At 38.7% G+C, this 13533-nt stretch overlaps 1 protein-coding gene across 2 annotated transcripts in view; it reads left to right on the top strand.

Annotated features, from left to right (window-relative positions):
• The window catches only part of myom1a (myomesin 1a (skelemin)), a 29677-nt gene extending 16764 nt beyond the window's left edge, over nt 1-12913 (top strand). For both annotated transcript variants that reach the window (XM_041802317.1, XM_041802318.1), the window contains 20 exons: nt 963-1159; nt 1367-1493; nt 3271-3455; nt 3578-3692; nt 3906-4062; nt 4247-4353; nt 4696-4740; nt 6019-6155; nt 6282-6426; nt 6612-6671; nt 6757-6824; nt 6931-7056; nt 8037-8124; nt 8245-8283; nt 8491-8596; nt 11024-11187; nt 11309-11345; nt 11602-11624; nt 12009-12064; nt 12209-12913. In XM_041802317.1, coding sequence (XP_041658251.1) covers nt 963-1159; nt 1367-1493; nt 3271-3455; nt 3578-3692; nt 3906-4062; nt 4247-4353; nt 4696-4740; nt 6019-6155; nt 6282-6426; nt 6612-6671; nt 6757-6824; nt 6931-7056; nt 8037-8124; nt 8245-8283; nt 8491-8596; nt 11024-11187; nt 11309-11345; nt 11602-11624; nt 12009-12064; nt 12209-12475 — 2249 coding nt within the window. In that variant the 3' untranslated portion in view covers nt 12476-12913. The remainder of the gene's footprint in view (nt 1-962; nt 1160-1366; nt 1494-3270; nt 3456-3577; nt 3693-3905; nt 4063-4246; nt 4354-4695; nt 4741-6018; nt 6156-6281; nt 6427-6611; nt 6672-6756; nt 6825-6930; nt 7057-8036; nt 8125-8244; nt 8284-8490; nt 8597-11023; nt 11188-11308; nt 11346-11601; nt 11625-12008; nt 12065-12208) is intronic.
• The last annotated feature ends 620 nt before the right edge of the window (nt 12914-13533 follow it).

The raw sequence follows: 13533 nt of genomic DNA, 5'->3' as shown, positions 1-13533 counted from the left end.
CTCCCTTTGCTCCATCCATTCTCTCCCCCTGCCACATCCTCCCGGCTATTTTTAAACATTTATTTATCTGGGGAGTGACTGCTGGCAAAGAAAAAAACAGACTTACTTTAAATTAGGATTGTTGCACAAATGACCCGCAGCTCTCTGCTCTTTGCTAGTGAGCCTTTTAACTCTGCTTTCTTCATGAACCTTGCCAACTTTTAGCACTCATTTTTCAGACCAAAAAAAAAAATCGTATCCATTATTCTCCTCTTTTTCATATCCTCATTTCTTCCCTCATACATCTGGCTGTTCAGGGATTTACTTGTTTGCGGCATGAATTCACATGGCAGATGCTCCTATTTAACTGCTGGTTTATATATTTGCATGTGGTTGCAAGGCATGCTCAGCACTAACAATGCTCATTAATCTCTTTCTCATGACTTCATTTTTAACAGACAAGATTAATTACAAAATAGATCACATTGTACACTGCTTTGAATGTGTGTATTTATTTATTGCTGTTTAAAATGTATTGCTGGTGATCTTTTTTGCTATGTAATAACTCTTTAGGGATGTCTGTTGCTGCATGGCCAAGGTAAAGGCTAAAATAAATTGTGTTCTAGAGAGCATGGGCCTTAAAAGAGTCTCGCCTGGCTTTCTGGGGCTTTCGTAGAGTGAAAATTATCCAGCCACTGGTCTAGAGTGTAAGTATTTTATCCAATACAATGACCCTAAACAATTGTATTACATGTGTGCCAAAAGCATGTAGCATATTTAACTGTACTACTTGTTATTGCTGTGATAGCTAAAACTAACAGAAGCTAAAACTGGGCTAAAAACAGGGTACATTTCAGATCATTTGTATATTTTGTGTTTTAGGACTGAAGAGTTTTTTTTAAAGACAAATTAAAACAAATAAGATGTTAATATATTCTTAAACACATATCTTAACTTTGTGTAACCTATTTCTTTCCTCTTAGCCGTCCCTGGAAAGCCCACTGGTGTGACCCTGCTGGAGGCTGTTAAGGACTACATGGTGCTGGGCTGGACAGCGCCAGCAAACAATGGAGGAGCTGATATCAGGGGATATTTTGTGGACTACAGGACTGTGAAGGGAGACATTTTTGGCAAATGGCATGAAATGCATGAAAAGGCATTGACTACTACCTCCTATAAGGTTTGTATTTTTACTTTAATCCCAGAACAAACAATTAAATTAAACTAGCAAAGACAAGTTTATCTTCTTTATATTTAAAAAAAATTATGGTGTTTTTTTGTAGGAAATTCTTGTTAGTGGCAATGAGCAAATTTGCCAAAATGCTGAAGTATCCCTTTAAAGCAACCATTATAATCATTTCCACTTATCTTCATTTGTTTCTTTTAGGCTGAGAACCTGAAGGAGAACGTCTTCTACCAGTTCCGTGTGCGTGCTATGAACATGGCAGGTGTGAGTAAAGCCTCTCTGGTCAGTGCAGCTCTGGAGTGCAAAGAATGGACCATTACTGTACCAGGTATGCAATTAAGGAGCAGAAAAGTGGTTTTGATAAACATGGGAGAGGAAACCTGTAGATAATTAATAGCTCAGCTCAAGAGCTAATAATTAGCCAAAATTCCTCTTTGCAATAACAACAGGCAGGCAGGTTTTATACTGCTCAATAATTGTTGGCTTTAAACAGGATTTTAAGTCGATCAACACAGATTGAAGTATCAGCTTGTGCTTGAGAGAAGTTTGAAGATTAGTCAAGAGTGAAGTTGCTGTAGCAGATTTGTAAAAAGTAAAACAGTTGACTTGATACCTAACAAGAGTTGCCTGACTTTGAATATGCTATAGAAAGCTGATTCATAGATGTTTAAATATGATAAACTTGGACAAAAAATTACAGTCTATTCCAAAGCAGTTTCTAAATCACACAGTCATTCCTAATGCCTGTATAGTGAGCTGTAGAGGGCTATATAGTGGCACAATAAAAGAGAAGTACTTTTCCAGCCTGTTACACAATTAAGATTTGTAGCAACAACGGCTCATAGATATCAGTGCCATCAGCTGATTATTTAAAAAGATGTCGGTTATTATCATCAGGAAAAACATTTCTTTCTTATAAATTCTCAGCGCTGTAACTTTACATTAACTCTAAGGCTAACAGATTAGACGTCATTAAAAAACACCTCACAATGTGAACTTTTCAAAGCTAATTTGTTCTATATTCACACTTGCATTGCACCTCGAATCCGTCTGGCATATATGAGAGCATTGGTTGCAGAATACTTCTTACAATTAACTGTGGGATATACAGTAAGTTTTAGGCATGCAGGGGACTAGGAATTCATCATGGGGTCAGACACCCACATGCGTCACGGCGGACAAGGTGAGGCTCTATGACATATCTCTTTCGGGCCATTGGAACATGCACAGCATGACCAGGGGATAATGGCAACCCTACTACCCACCTAGACAGTATTCTAGGCCGTGCTTACTTGCTATATTCACCCCTTACTTTGCCCTAAAGGTGTGGACTTTGTTATTTTTTCAGCAGATTATTTTCCCATGTCCCTGCTAACATGCAAGGACATCCAGAGCAAGACCAGAGTTGAGTCAGTCTTCTTTCCCACCTGATAGTGCCCTAAGGCGGCTTACTCGCCACGTCTACTCCTTACTTCAGCCTAAATTTTTGGCTCAAACATGCCTAAAAGCTTTACACAGTACTGCATTTGAATGCACTATAATGGGTATAAAAGTGCTCATTTAGAATTACAATAGCACAACCGATGGTGTATTCACATTAAAGAGAACAGAATGTAATTCAATTCAAAATAGAAACAACTCCTAGCGTGCCTTTTTCATAAAACAGATGCATTGGAGGGCGATGAATCCATCAAAATATTCCAAGTTAACTTCCACACACTGCTTAATTTCTGAGAAATTACTTAGTTATTACATTTCTAAATGCTATGCCTTTGCCTGATAAAGTTCCAGTACCAAAACTTGCAAATAAATGATTTATGTTAAGTAAGACTGCATGAAGGAGTTAGTTGCAATAAAGATCCAGGATCAAAATTCTTGTTTATAACGCTTCCTTTGTTGCAAATCTCAGACAAATTTATCATAAAACCTTTATTAACAACACAGGAAAGCCAAATTCATGTAGATCTGAGTTGTTGATGTAAACCTGTATGAAAGTATCCTATGATCTTGCTTTTTAAACAAGCCAGTAAAAGAGAATATGGTTTTAATAATAGTTGGCTGATTTTTTTCTGCCTTTTCTTCAACTATATTCTTGAATCTCTAAGGTGCTCCCATTGGTCTTCATGTGCTGGAGGTTCGTGACACCTCTGTGGTGGTCCTGTGGGAGCCACCTGTTTTCCACGGCCGCTCTCCTGTCAATGGGTACTACATGGATGTCAAGCTGGCCTCTGCTGGAGAAGAAGGCTGGAAGGCTGTTCATGAGAAGGTCAATAAGATGAAATACATGAAGGTGAGGACAACGGAAGCTTTATTGGATTAACATTTTTAATTATTACTGATATGTAGCCCAAACAGCCTACTAAGAAAAAAGTTTAACTAGCTCGCTGTTTTACACCTCATGTGCTGATTCAGGTTTCAGGGCTGAAGGCTGGTGCATCCTACGTTTTCCGTGTGCGGGCTCAAAATCTTGCCGGAGTTGGAAAGCCCTCAGCAATCTTTGGTCCAATCCTGGCCCAGACTCGCCCTGGTGAGTGTGAAAGTTGTGTTACTTAAGTACTCAATCACATGGTGTTCCTACACATGTAAGTAGGAGAATCTGCACTGAATCTCATTTTTCATACCTGAACTGATCATCTAATTTTATTATTCATGACTGCAAATCTGTAATCCTAAATTCCAGAGCTGAAATCCATATTTCTATGAATTAACATACATTAACCATTCACCCTCTTGTCCTCAGGCACCAAAGAGATTTATGTGGATATTGACGATGATGGTGTTATCTCTATGGTCTTTGAGTGCTCTGAAATGAAAGAAGGATCTGAGTTTGTGTGGTCCAAGAACTACCTGCCTATGGCAGACACCTCTCGCCTGACTATTGTCAATGAAAAAGGAAAGTAAGTATCCTTTATGTGACATAGTTTTTGTGCAACTTTCAGGGAACAAGTTGTCTCTTTAGTTCTTGCTCTAGGCTTGTTCCGGGGCCTTTTACCCTCCATTGAAACCCTTTTGGCTTGTTAAATCAGCACATTCATCTTTCCACATTAGTGCGGTTTTATCCCCCTGTGTCCTCCTCTCCAGGTCCAGAGCTATCTTCAACAGTCCTTCCCTGGAGGATCTTGGCACGTTCTCTTGTATGGTCACCAACACTGATGGCATTTCCTCCAGCTACACGCTCACTGAGGAGGGTGAGTCAGCCCACACTGTCAGCGTCTCTGCCCCAGCGTGGCAGATACTTGATTCTCCTGTTTTTTGTTTGGGTGATATCAGTGCTAATGCCTTAAGGGGCGCCTGAAGGACTGTGGACACTCCTGCCAGTTATCCTGTTTCAACAGCTGCATCAAATTGACCTCTGTTTCTCTGAGAGGCATATGTGTGTTTGTTTGGAAAGCTGTCTCATCTTTGTCATTTCAGTATGTCTTGACTTGTAATATCCAAAGTTAGATTTGCCGTCACAAGTAATGTGTTGTTCTCTAGAGGTGCCACATATTAGGGCATTAACTCATTTTACGTTGGCTGTTTTTTGACAGGTCTGAAGCGTCTTCTGGATCTCAGCCATGAGCACAAGTTTCCTGGTGAATATCCCATCTTATCATAGAAAACCTTTTTTATTTCCAATACTGAACATTTTCTGTATAAGGGCAAGAAAAAATTATTTGTAGCTCATTTTAGCAACAAAGCAATTCAGATGCTTTAAAGTACTTAATGAAAGACATCAAAACAACATGGCAAAGTGAAAAGAGACAATGTATGACAGCGTTTAACATTCAACAAAATTGCAAATGAGGTTTGCCCCCTTGGTGATTTCTTGAGTATAAAAAAGGTTGATTAATTGATTGACTGTTAACATTGGTCAAACAATTCTAAATATTGAGTTAAGAATTAGTGTTGGATATGACTGTAACAGTAACATTTTTTTAAAATAAATTTCTAAGTTATTTTCAAAGTAATACCTTGGAATAAATGGAGAAGTATCACACCCCAAAAACATTGGGGAACCTCCCTTTTTTGTTAACAATTACTCTCTAGAGCAGTGATTCTCAACTGGTCAGGCATCAGGACCCACCAGTAACACCTTATAAGAAATCACGGCCCAAATTTTTAACATTTCTAAACATCAGAATTGATTTAATGACAAATGTTGCAGTTTGGACTCCAAATAGACGAAAACATAAACATACTTAAACAAGAGACAGGATATGACAAACATATCCAAAAGCACATAATTACAGAAGCACATGTGCATATCTCTTATTTTACTCAATTTTTCCAAATTTGATAATTTCTCAAGGAATTTCCTTGTTATCTTACCTCTGTACTCCAAGGAAAATTAGATAAATAATTAGAGCTTTTAAGGTAAATACTGGAATTTTCTTGTTTCATAGGAAAAAGTGAGTAAATATGTTTTAATTTACCCCATGTTCTCTTAAGGCTTGTGTACGTGGAGTTTTTGCAACCTGTTTTTTCCTGGCACATATTTGTGACCCACTGGAAAGAGCTTTGTGGCCACTTTTGGATCCTGGCACAACAGTTGTGAACCACTGCTTTAGAGGGAAGCTCAAGCAGAGGCTAAAGCCTGTACAGAGGTTAAACCTCAAAGCCACGAAGGCTGACGTTTGATTCCTTATCTGGACTCTAGTTGTTGCATTTCATCCCCCTCTCCTTCTCCCCACTTTTCCTGCTGCTCTAGCTTTCAAATTTAAATAAAGGCAAAAGCATCAAAAATACTTAAAAAGAAAATCTTTAGTAAAAAGGATGGTCTTGGAAATCATACTTAGCAAACCATGATTTTATTGTTAGTTACTGTATAAGTATATCCTGTAAGATTTTACAAAAATGTGTGTTTTTTCTAGTTATTCCCTTCAAGAACGAAATGGCCATGGATCTACTTGAGAAGGGTCGTGTGCGGTTCTGGACCCAGGTGGAGAAATTTACCCAGAACTGCCAAGTGGAGTATGTCTTTAATGATGCCATCATCACTCAGGGCAAGGTAGATACCATACTGACAAAGTCCCGCTACTGTATCACCCGATTTGTGTGCTTCTGTTTTATGTTCTTAAAAACTGGTATTTCCTTTACTAATTGCTCCAGGTTCCTCTCATTTTCTTGCCTCCAGAAATACACAATGAACTTCGACAAGTCTACCGGCATCATTGAAATGTTTATGGACTCCCTGGAGGTCACTGATGAGGGCACATTCACCTTCAACCTGGTTGATGGAAAGGCTAAGGGAACAACCAGCCTGGTTCTTATTGGAGATGGTAAGACTGCAATAAATGTACATGTCCATTGAGGGGCAGCAGAACACCATGTATTTGTGCCATCATGTGGCTTTCGACTTCATGCTGTAGCTAAATGCCACAAATCTGAATCATTCAGCCTGGGATTTAAGAAAATGTACAGAAAGTGTGGAATTAAACTCTTGAATTTTTGTTGCTTTTTTCAGAGTTCAGGGAGCTTCAAAAGAAATCAGAGTTTGAGAGGGCAGAATGGGTCAGAAAACAAGGTAAGGGGGTCTAACATATTCCTTTTTTAAGTTCAAAACTGAATGTAGAAATGTGTTTCAATAATTACTTTATGCCTATCTTTAGGTCCTCACTTTGTTGAGTACCTTAGCTTCGCTGTTACTTCAGCATGTGATGTGCTTTTGAAATGCAAGGTAAGGAAAGAAGCTGTACATCTGTGTACAGCTTTACACTTTTTAAAATATTGTTTTCAACTTGGTAGAACCAACTCATTCCCATTCTTCTTCACTCTGTCAACAGATTGGAAATGTCAGACCAGAGACTGAGATCATCTGGTCCAAGGACAGCATCGAGATTGCTGAGGATGATGAGGACGCCCAGAAAATTGAGAGAAAGGATGGCGAGCTGACCTTTAATATCGGAAAGGTCAGCCCATTAAACGGAGGCCGTACTTTGTCTGGAGTCGTGAGCTGCTAAGCAAAGAGCTAAAGGAGTTGCTCTCCATGCAGCTTTGCTTCCATTGTAGAGCTAAGCTAGGTGCTACGCTAGCAACCATCCCTCTCTGACACAGAGAATCATAAATGATGAAACATCTTTAAAAATACTCTTGTTGCTGACACTGAGCTCTGATGGAGGCAGGACGTCAGCATGTTGTACTTGGTGTAAGGATAGATGTACTGAGTCCACCTGACTCTTTTGTAGATTTCTGGTTTTGTTTTTATTGATTCTATAGACTTACTGATTTTTCATTTCAACATTTATGCCCGTATAGTGTTCATGCACTATATGGTTTATCTGTGTTATTATTTCATCAACTTCATTTCTAACATGCTTCAATTTAACTTCTCTAGCAACCCTGGGCAGACATTTTAAACCTGGAAAACATTTTTAGACTTTAATCTGGTCTGTCAGGTGCAAGCGAAGTTATGTTGATGTACATCACTCATAAATAGAGGGCTGCTGTCATTGCATGAACTCAGGAGAGGCGGCCTCTTCTTCGCCATTCCTGTCATCCGCTTCTTGCAGTAACTGGCTTATCTGTCTAATTCACAGTGGGTTATTAAGAAACCAATACAGGAGGAAGAAAAAGGACGAAAAAAGGCAGCCCCCGTGGAGACCCCACCACCAAGACCCAAAGTCTGGACACAATCTTTGCTGCCATAAGTTCATGCCTATCATTTCTCCATATGTTCACCTCGTCTTACCCTTATCCATGTTTTCCCTTATAACGCCTGCAGCATCCTGGGCGGGAGAAAAGCTTGCCTTTTCGGTTTAGTTGGTCTCTGTCTGGCTGTTCTTGTCTTTTATATGTCCTCAAAATTACACCGTGTTCCCCTCTGTTTGAAGTAGAAACAAGTTAATCGCTTTTTCAAGTTTGCTGAAGTCGCTTTTACTTTAAACTCCAGATCTGCAAGAAGGACGCGGGTATTTACGAGGTCTTCCTGAAGGACGAAAGAGGCAGAGATAGGAGCACATTCAATCTGACAGATGCAGGTATAGTCTGCTTCAGAATAATTTCAATCAAAATCAAGTGGAAACCAACACTGAAAGTCCTCCAAAAAGGTGATTTTGGCTCACATAACTGTAATTGCTGTTTTTTGTTATTTTTCCCAGGATACCAAGCTGTGATGAATGAACTGTTCAGGGTTATTGGTGAGTCATAAAACTTCACACTTACTAAGCTATAATGAAGCTCCACGCATAGACCACACACTAGAACTCCCCAGAAATGAATCTACAGCATTTTTTCACTGCATGAATTTTTACTGCTATAGAATGAAAATTACAGCATGATACACATAATCCATTTGTTTCCATGAGATGCTGACAACAGTTGGACTGGTTTTTCTCTTCTTCCAGCCAACTCCTCCTCTGAGATCCAAGTTCTCAGCACTGAACATGGCATCATCCTCTACTCCAATGTCACATATTACGATGAGGAACTGCGTGTTAATTGGCTCCACAAGTAGGTTAAATACATTTTTCCCCCATACAACTAAATAAAATTTCTAATATCCTGTCTGGAATATTCATGTGTACGAAACAAACCAACATAAACCTTCCTATTTTACTATTTTATATATTTTATTCATATATATTCATGATTGATAGTAAACAAGTATCAATATATGCATTCCTGAGAAAAGAAGCAACAAGTTTGTTGTAAATATTTGGTAGAAGAATGTAGGAATCAATGCAAAAATATCATGTGAAAGAGGTTCCAAAACAGACAACTGCATGAATGAAATCCAAATCTTTAAACTAAAAGGCATGACCAAATACTTAGGTTATTCTCATTTCTACTTTTTGTTTGCTTATTAGGCCATTTGCGCCAATAAAGACAGGACATCTTGGGAAAGAGTGGGGTGTGACATGCAGCTTATGTTGAGTGTTGCACTCAAACCCAGGCTTCTACTTTTTCCAAATGTCACAATGATGGTGACGGTTTGGGTTTCAAATTGGGACCTACAAAGCTTAAAGCTTGTGTGTATTCATTCTCAATCTAGGGTTCCCAACATGGAGTTTGGGCCTCTGTAAGGGGACACCAAAGATCAAAGGAGGAGTACATGACTATTGTACTCAAGTAAAAGTACAGTTACTCTGGTTAAAATGTATTTTAGTAAAAGCAAAGTATTGGTCTATAAATCTGTTCAAGTCAAAGTAAAATAGGATTTGATTTAAAGTTTGAATTGAGTACTGAGTAGCTACTGAGGAGTTGTACAGTAAAGTATGATCTTTCCTTATTGTCAATAAAAACATGGAATTGATTTTCAGCCAGCTTGTTCCAGTTAAGTCAGAGTTCTATAATAGAGTAATATACACATAAAAAATGACATTTTAATTAAACTCATATAATGATAAATTTAAAACTTAAAAAGTGTTTCTGGTGGTCCACATTACATAAAGTTAAACTACACTTTTAAAATGTTAAAAGAGTGAGAGTCAACCTCATAGCAAGGCCATACATCCTGATGAAGAATATCGACCTAAAGCCACAGGTGGGAACTCTAACTCAGTGGATAACTTCACTCATGCTGTAAATGTGTCTCACATTAAAGAAACAACAATCCTTGACGTCGGCCTGTACCAACCCATTCACAATGTCCACGGTTAAGGCATGGAAAGCTATTAGGAAACTAGAAGTCAGATCCCAAATTACCTCTGTTTTCACTCCAATATGTGAAAATCCAAATTTACTACCTAGAATAATGGATAGCAGCTTTTGGGTCTGGGTGAAAAAAAGGAATATCTAACCTTCATAAGTTGTTGGAGGGTTCCACTTTAATGCCATTTAATCAATCTTGTGAAAGCAACACTTTTTTTTTTTTAGATACCTGCAAGTAAGGGATTTTTTTTTTCTCCATCTGCTCTGAAGCTGCCAAAATTAGATATGCAAATATTGACTAGAACCATGATAGAGCAGTTATTAAGAAGTTTATACAAAGGTCTTTTGGAAAGAAAAGCATGCACGGCCCTTTCTTTTAATCAGTGAAACAATTAAAATCTTTGTTGATTTTTAGCAGCATGTGTCACTTTTTCTTCTGTCTTGGGTCCTGAACAATAGCATGGATAGCTCCCCTCAGGACCAGCAAAGTTTAGCTCTATTTTGATCCAGAAAATAAAGTTGTACTATGGCTGTGTAAAGTTATATTTGCATACGACGCCCTATTCCGCTCAGGAATTTGGTTGTTAATCTACAAAGGCAGGTGGCACTAGCATTGATAACCTTAGCAATGTTCTGCAACCCAAGTTCACACTGTTACTGTATGATGTTGTTTTACTGGTACAGTGTGAAGTTGGTGTACAGAATGTATTTACTTGTCTTTGGACTGGTCAGCTAGATGGATATTTAAATTTGTGGTAACTGAATGTGAAACATCATTAGTTTATTCAAAGGTCTTTTTGCAGAAAAAATATGTGTAGATCTACTTCCTCAAGGATTTTTTCAATTAGACAGGAACAGTCTATTATTTGTGATAGAATTGTATTGCTTTTGGTGTGGGTCTTGAGGGAGAGGGGGAATTTAGTTTTCTTAGATACAAGGGGGGGGGGGCTCCAAGGGGAAAAGGTTGGAAAACACTGGCCTAAAAGACTAAGTTGAGTAAAAATCATTGCATTCCTGCCTCCCCTGGATTTCTGTTTTCTGAAACCAAAGAATTTTTTCAGTTTCCTGATACTAAACAGTTATTTTAACTCTATGTATTTGACTTGGATTGTTTCTTTACTCACATATTTGGGAACAAACATGAATCTCTAAATTTGTATGATAGGGAAATGACTTTGAGGGTCAATAGAAATATCTCCTCTGCTATATTAATCTTGCTCTTCGTTATACTTGATTAGGTCACTTTCTAGCAGTAATTGATATCTGTGTTACCCTTTTCTCCTTCAGAGATGCTAAGATCGCCGCCTCAGAGAGAGTGAAGGCTGGAGTCACAGGGGAGCAGCTTTGGCTTAAGATCAACGAGCCCACAGAGAAGGACAAGGGCAAATACAGCATGGACATCTTTGATGGCAAGGACAGTGTTAAGAGAGTCTTCGATCTCAGTGGCCAGGGTGAGTGAGACTTTAAAGCCAAACAAGGAAGAAGTTTCCCATATTTCCTAAAGTTCTGGAATACTCTGATTATTTTTGTGTTAATTAATCACAAAAAAATTGATTTTTTTTTCTGTTACAGCATGGGAACAGGCGTTTGAGGAATTCCAAAGGCTCAAGTGAGTAAACAAACCCATCTGACTTGATAGGTCTGTTGTGTAACTCTGTATTTTAGCTAGAGGAGGATGTTTACGCACATAAATACTAACAGTCATCACAAACCTAAAATAGACTGTATGTACTTTGTGAGCGCTTTCAGAAAATCTCAAAATACCTTTCCTGTTATTGTATAGTGGAGACGAAAAGGTCACACCATTCAGCCTGAGATACCATTTAAAGATGCTTCTGACTGTGTCTGTCTCTTTCCTTCTGCAGGGCAGCAGCAATTGCAGAGAGAAGTGAGTGGTTATGTATTATTTGGTTTCTCTAGGGAGACTCTATGAAATTGTGTAACATTTTCTAGATATAGAGGCTATTTCAGTTTTAATAGAATTTTAGACCTGGGTTAAGATTCAGGATCCAATTTGTCAACAAAATACCATGATCATTCAGAGGCAGTGACTTTCCAGGAAATTGGAAATCTATTTCTGCAGAGGGGAGTTAGAAAAGACCAAAACTTAATTCATGCATACAATAAAGTTAAAAGTATTGCAAAATGTGTCATAAAGTATGGTTCAAAGTATGGCTTGAAAGTTATTTTGGGTGAATATCATGTTGGTGAAAAAAATGTTCCCCAGGTTGCTTGATTTACTTCTTGGCTCTCTCTTACATTTCTTATTTAGACCGTGCTCGGGTTGTTGGAGGCTTGCCAGATGTGGTTGCAATCCAAGAGGGCAAGGTAAATAAAGTTGATATAACCTGTGTTTAAACACTGCTTCTATCGCCTTCCCCTTCATCTTATTGTCTCAGCATTACAGCCCTTCTTCTGTTGAATTCAATATGTTTTGTCTCACATCAAATCCTTGCAATGCCTCTTTTTTAGTCCTTGAATCTTACTGGCAACGTTTGGGGTGAGCCCACGCCTGAGGTGTGCTGGGTGAAGAATGACAAGGAACTGGTGTCTGATGACCACTACAAACTCAAGTTTGAGGCAGGCAAGTTTGCCAGCATCACAATTGCCACCGTCACCACGGCTGACTCTGGCAAGTACGCCCTTGTTGTCAAGAACAAGTACGGCAAAGAGGCTGGTGAGTTCACCGTCAGCGTCTACAACCCTGAAGAAGAGGAAAAAGAGGAGAAGAAAGGCTAAAGGATGTAGTTGCTGTGTCATGAAATAAAGCAGAAAAGATGAACAACTGGGCTTTTTCCAAAGCATTTTACCCCGGCACATGCCGGTGCTCCAAAGCAGTTTAAATAAAGGATGAATACAGCTGCTTTCTCCTGCGTCTTTCATGTGCTGGGCTAAATAGCTTTGGGTATTACTTGTCAAGAAGAAAACTATGTATGTAATTTAGAGAGGATAACTGTGTGCTTTTAGTGGCTTAAGATGTCTTCTGTCAGTTAAGGCAAATATTGTCAGCTTATGTGATGTACGCTCATGGGAAATGGTTCACCATTCTTTGTTTCAAAACCAGTATGAAGGCCAGCAAAGCAAAATGCTGTTTTCTCATACTACACCAATTTAGAAAACCTTTTACCTCAAGCCTGAGGTTTCTGTAAAGAATAAAGAAACAACTGATGTTATGAACTTCCTAGCAAGTATTTGCTTTGTGTTGTGTGACATTCGACATGTAACTGATTTCAGCTTTAAGTATCTATCAGTAGCAGTAATGTTAAACTTATACAGTGTGCGTGTATGCCATGTCTCTTGTTTGTGCTGTTGCAAGCTACAAGTGTCAGTCATCACAACAGTTTGTAGGGGAGGTGAAGCAGGAAAACCCTCATGACGTGTAAAGTAATTTCAATGTGAAAACACTCATGCAGTGAAAACTGGTTCATTCAAGGTGTCTAGCACAACCTAAAAAGCCCAAGGCAAAGTATTACAGGCATAACTGGAATATTCTTGGAGGTCTTATCTGTACAATTGTGAGCGTCGGACTGTGTCAAAACCATGTGTTTAAAGACAGGAATGTTGTATTTCTGGTACAATGAAGCAGAATCATATAGATGAGTGGCCCTACAGCATTTTGGTCTGAGGGTGTGTGTCTAATTAACAAGTTAAACATGTGCTTGTTTCCTCTGAAAGGCTTTTCTTTTGTTTTAAAGGTGCAATCATTTAGAGAGGTTATCTCGCATTAACGCTCATCCATTGAGAGATCAGTTGCCCTTAATCAAGTTTCATTTAAATGAGCTAAAAGGCTGGGAGGT

Source organism: Cheilinus undulatus, linkage group 13, assembly GCF_018320785.1.
Source record: "Cheilinus undulatus linkage group 13, ASM1832078v1, whole genome shotgun sequence".
Taxonomy (NCBI): domain Eukaryota; kingdom Metazoa; phylum Chordata; class Actinopteri; order Labriformes; family Labridae; genus Cheilinus; species Cheilinus undulatus.
Note: the sequence above shows the minus strand (reverse complement) of the source record. Positions and strands in the feature narration are given on the sequence as shown.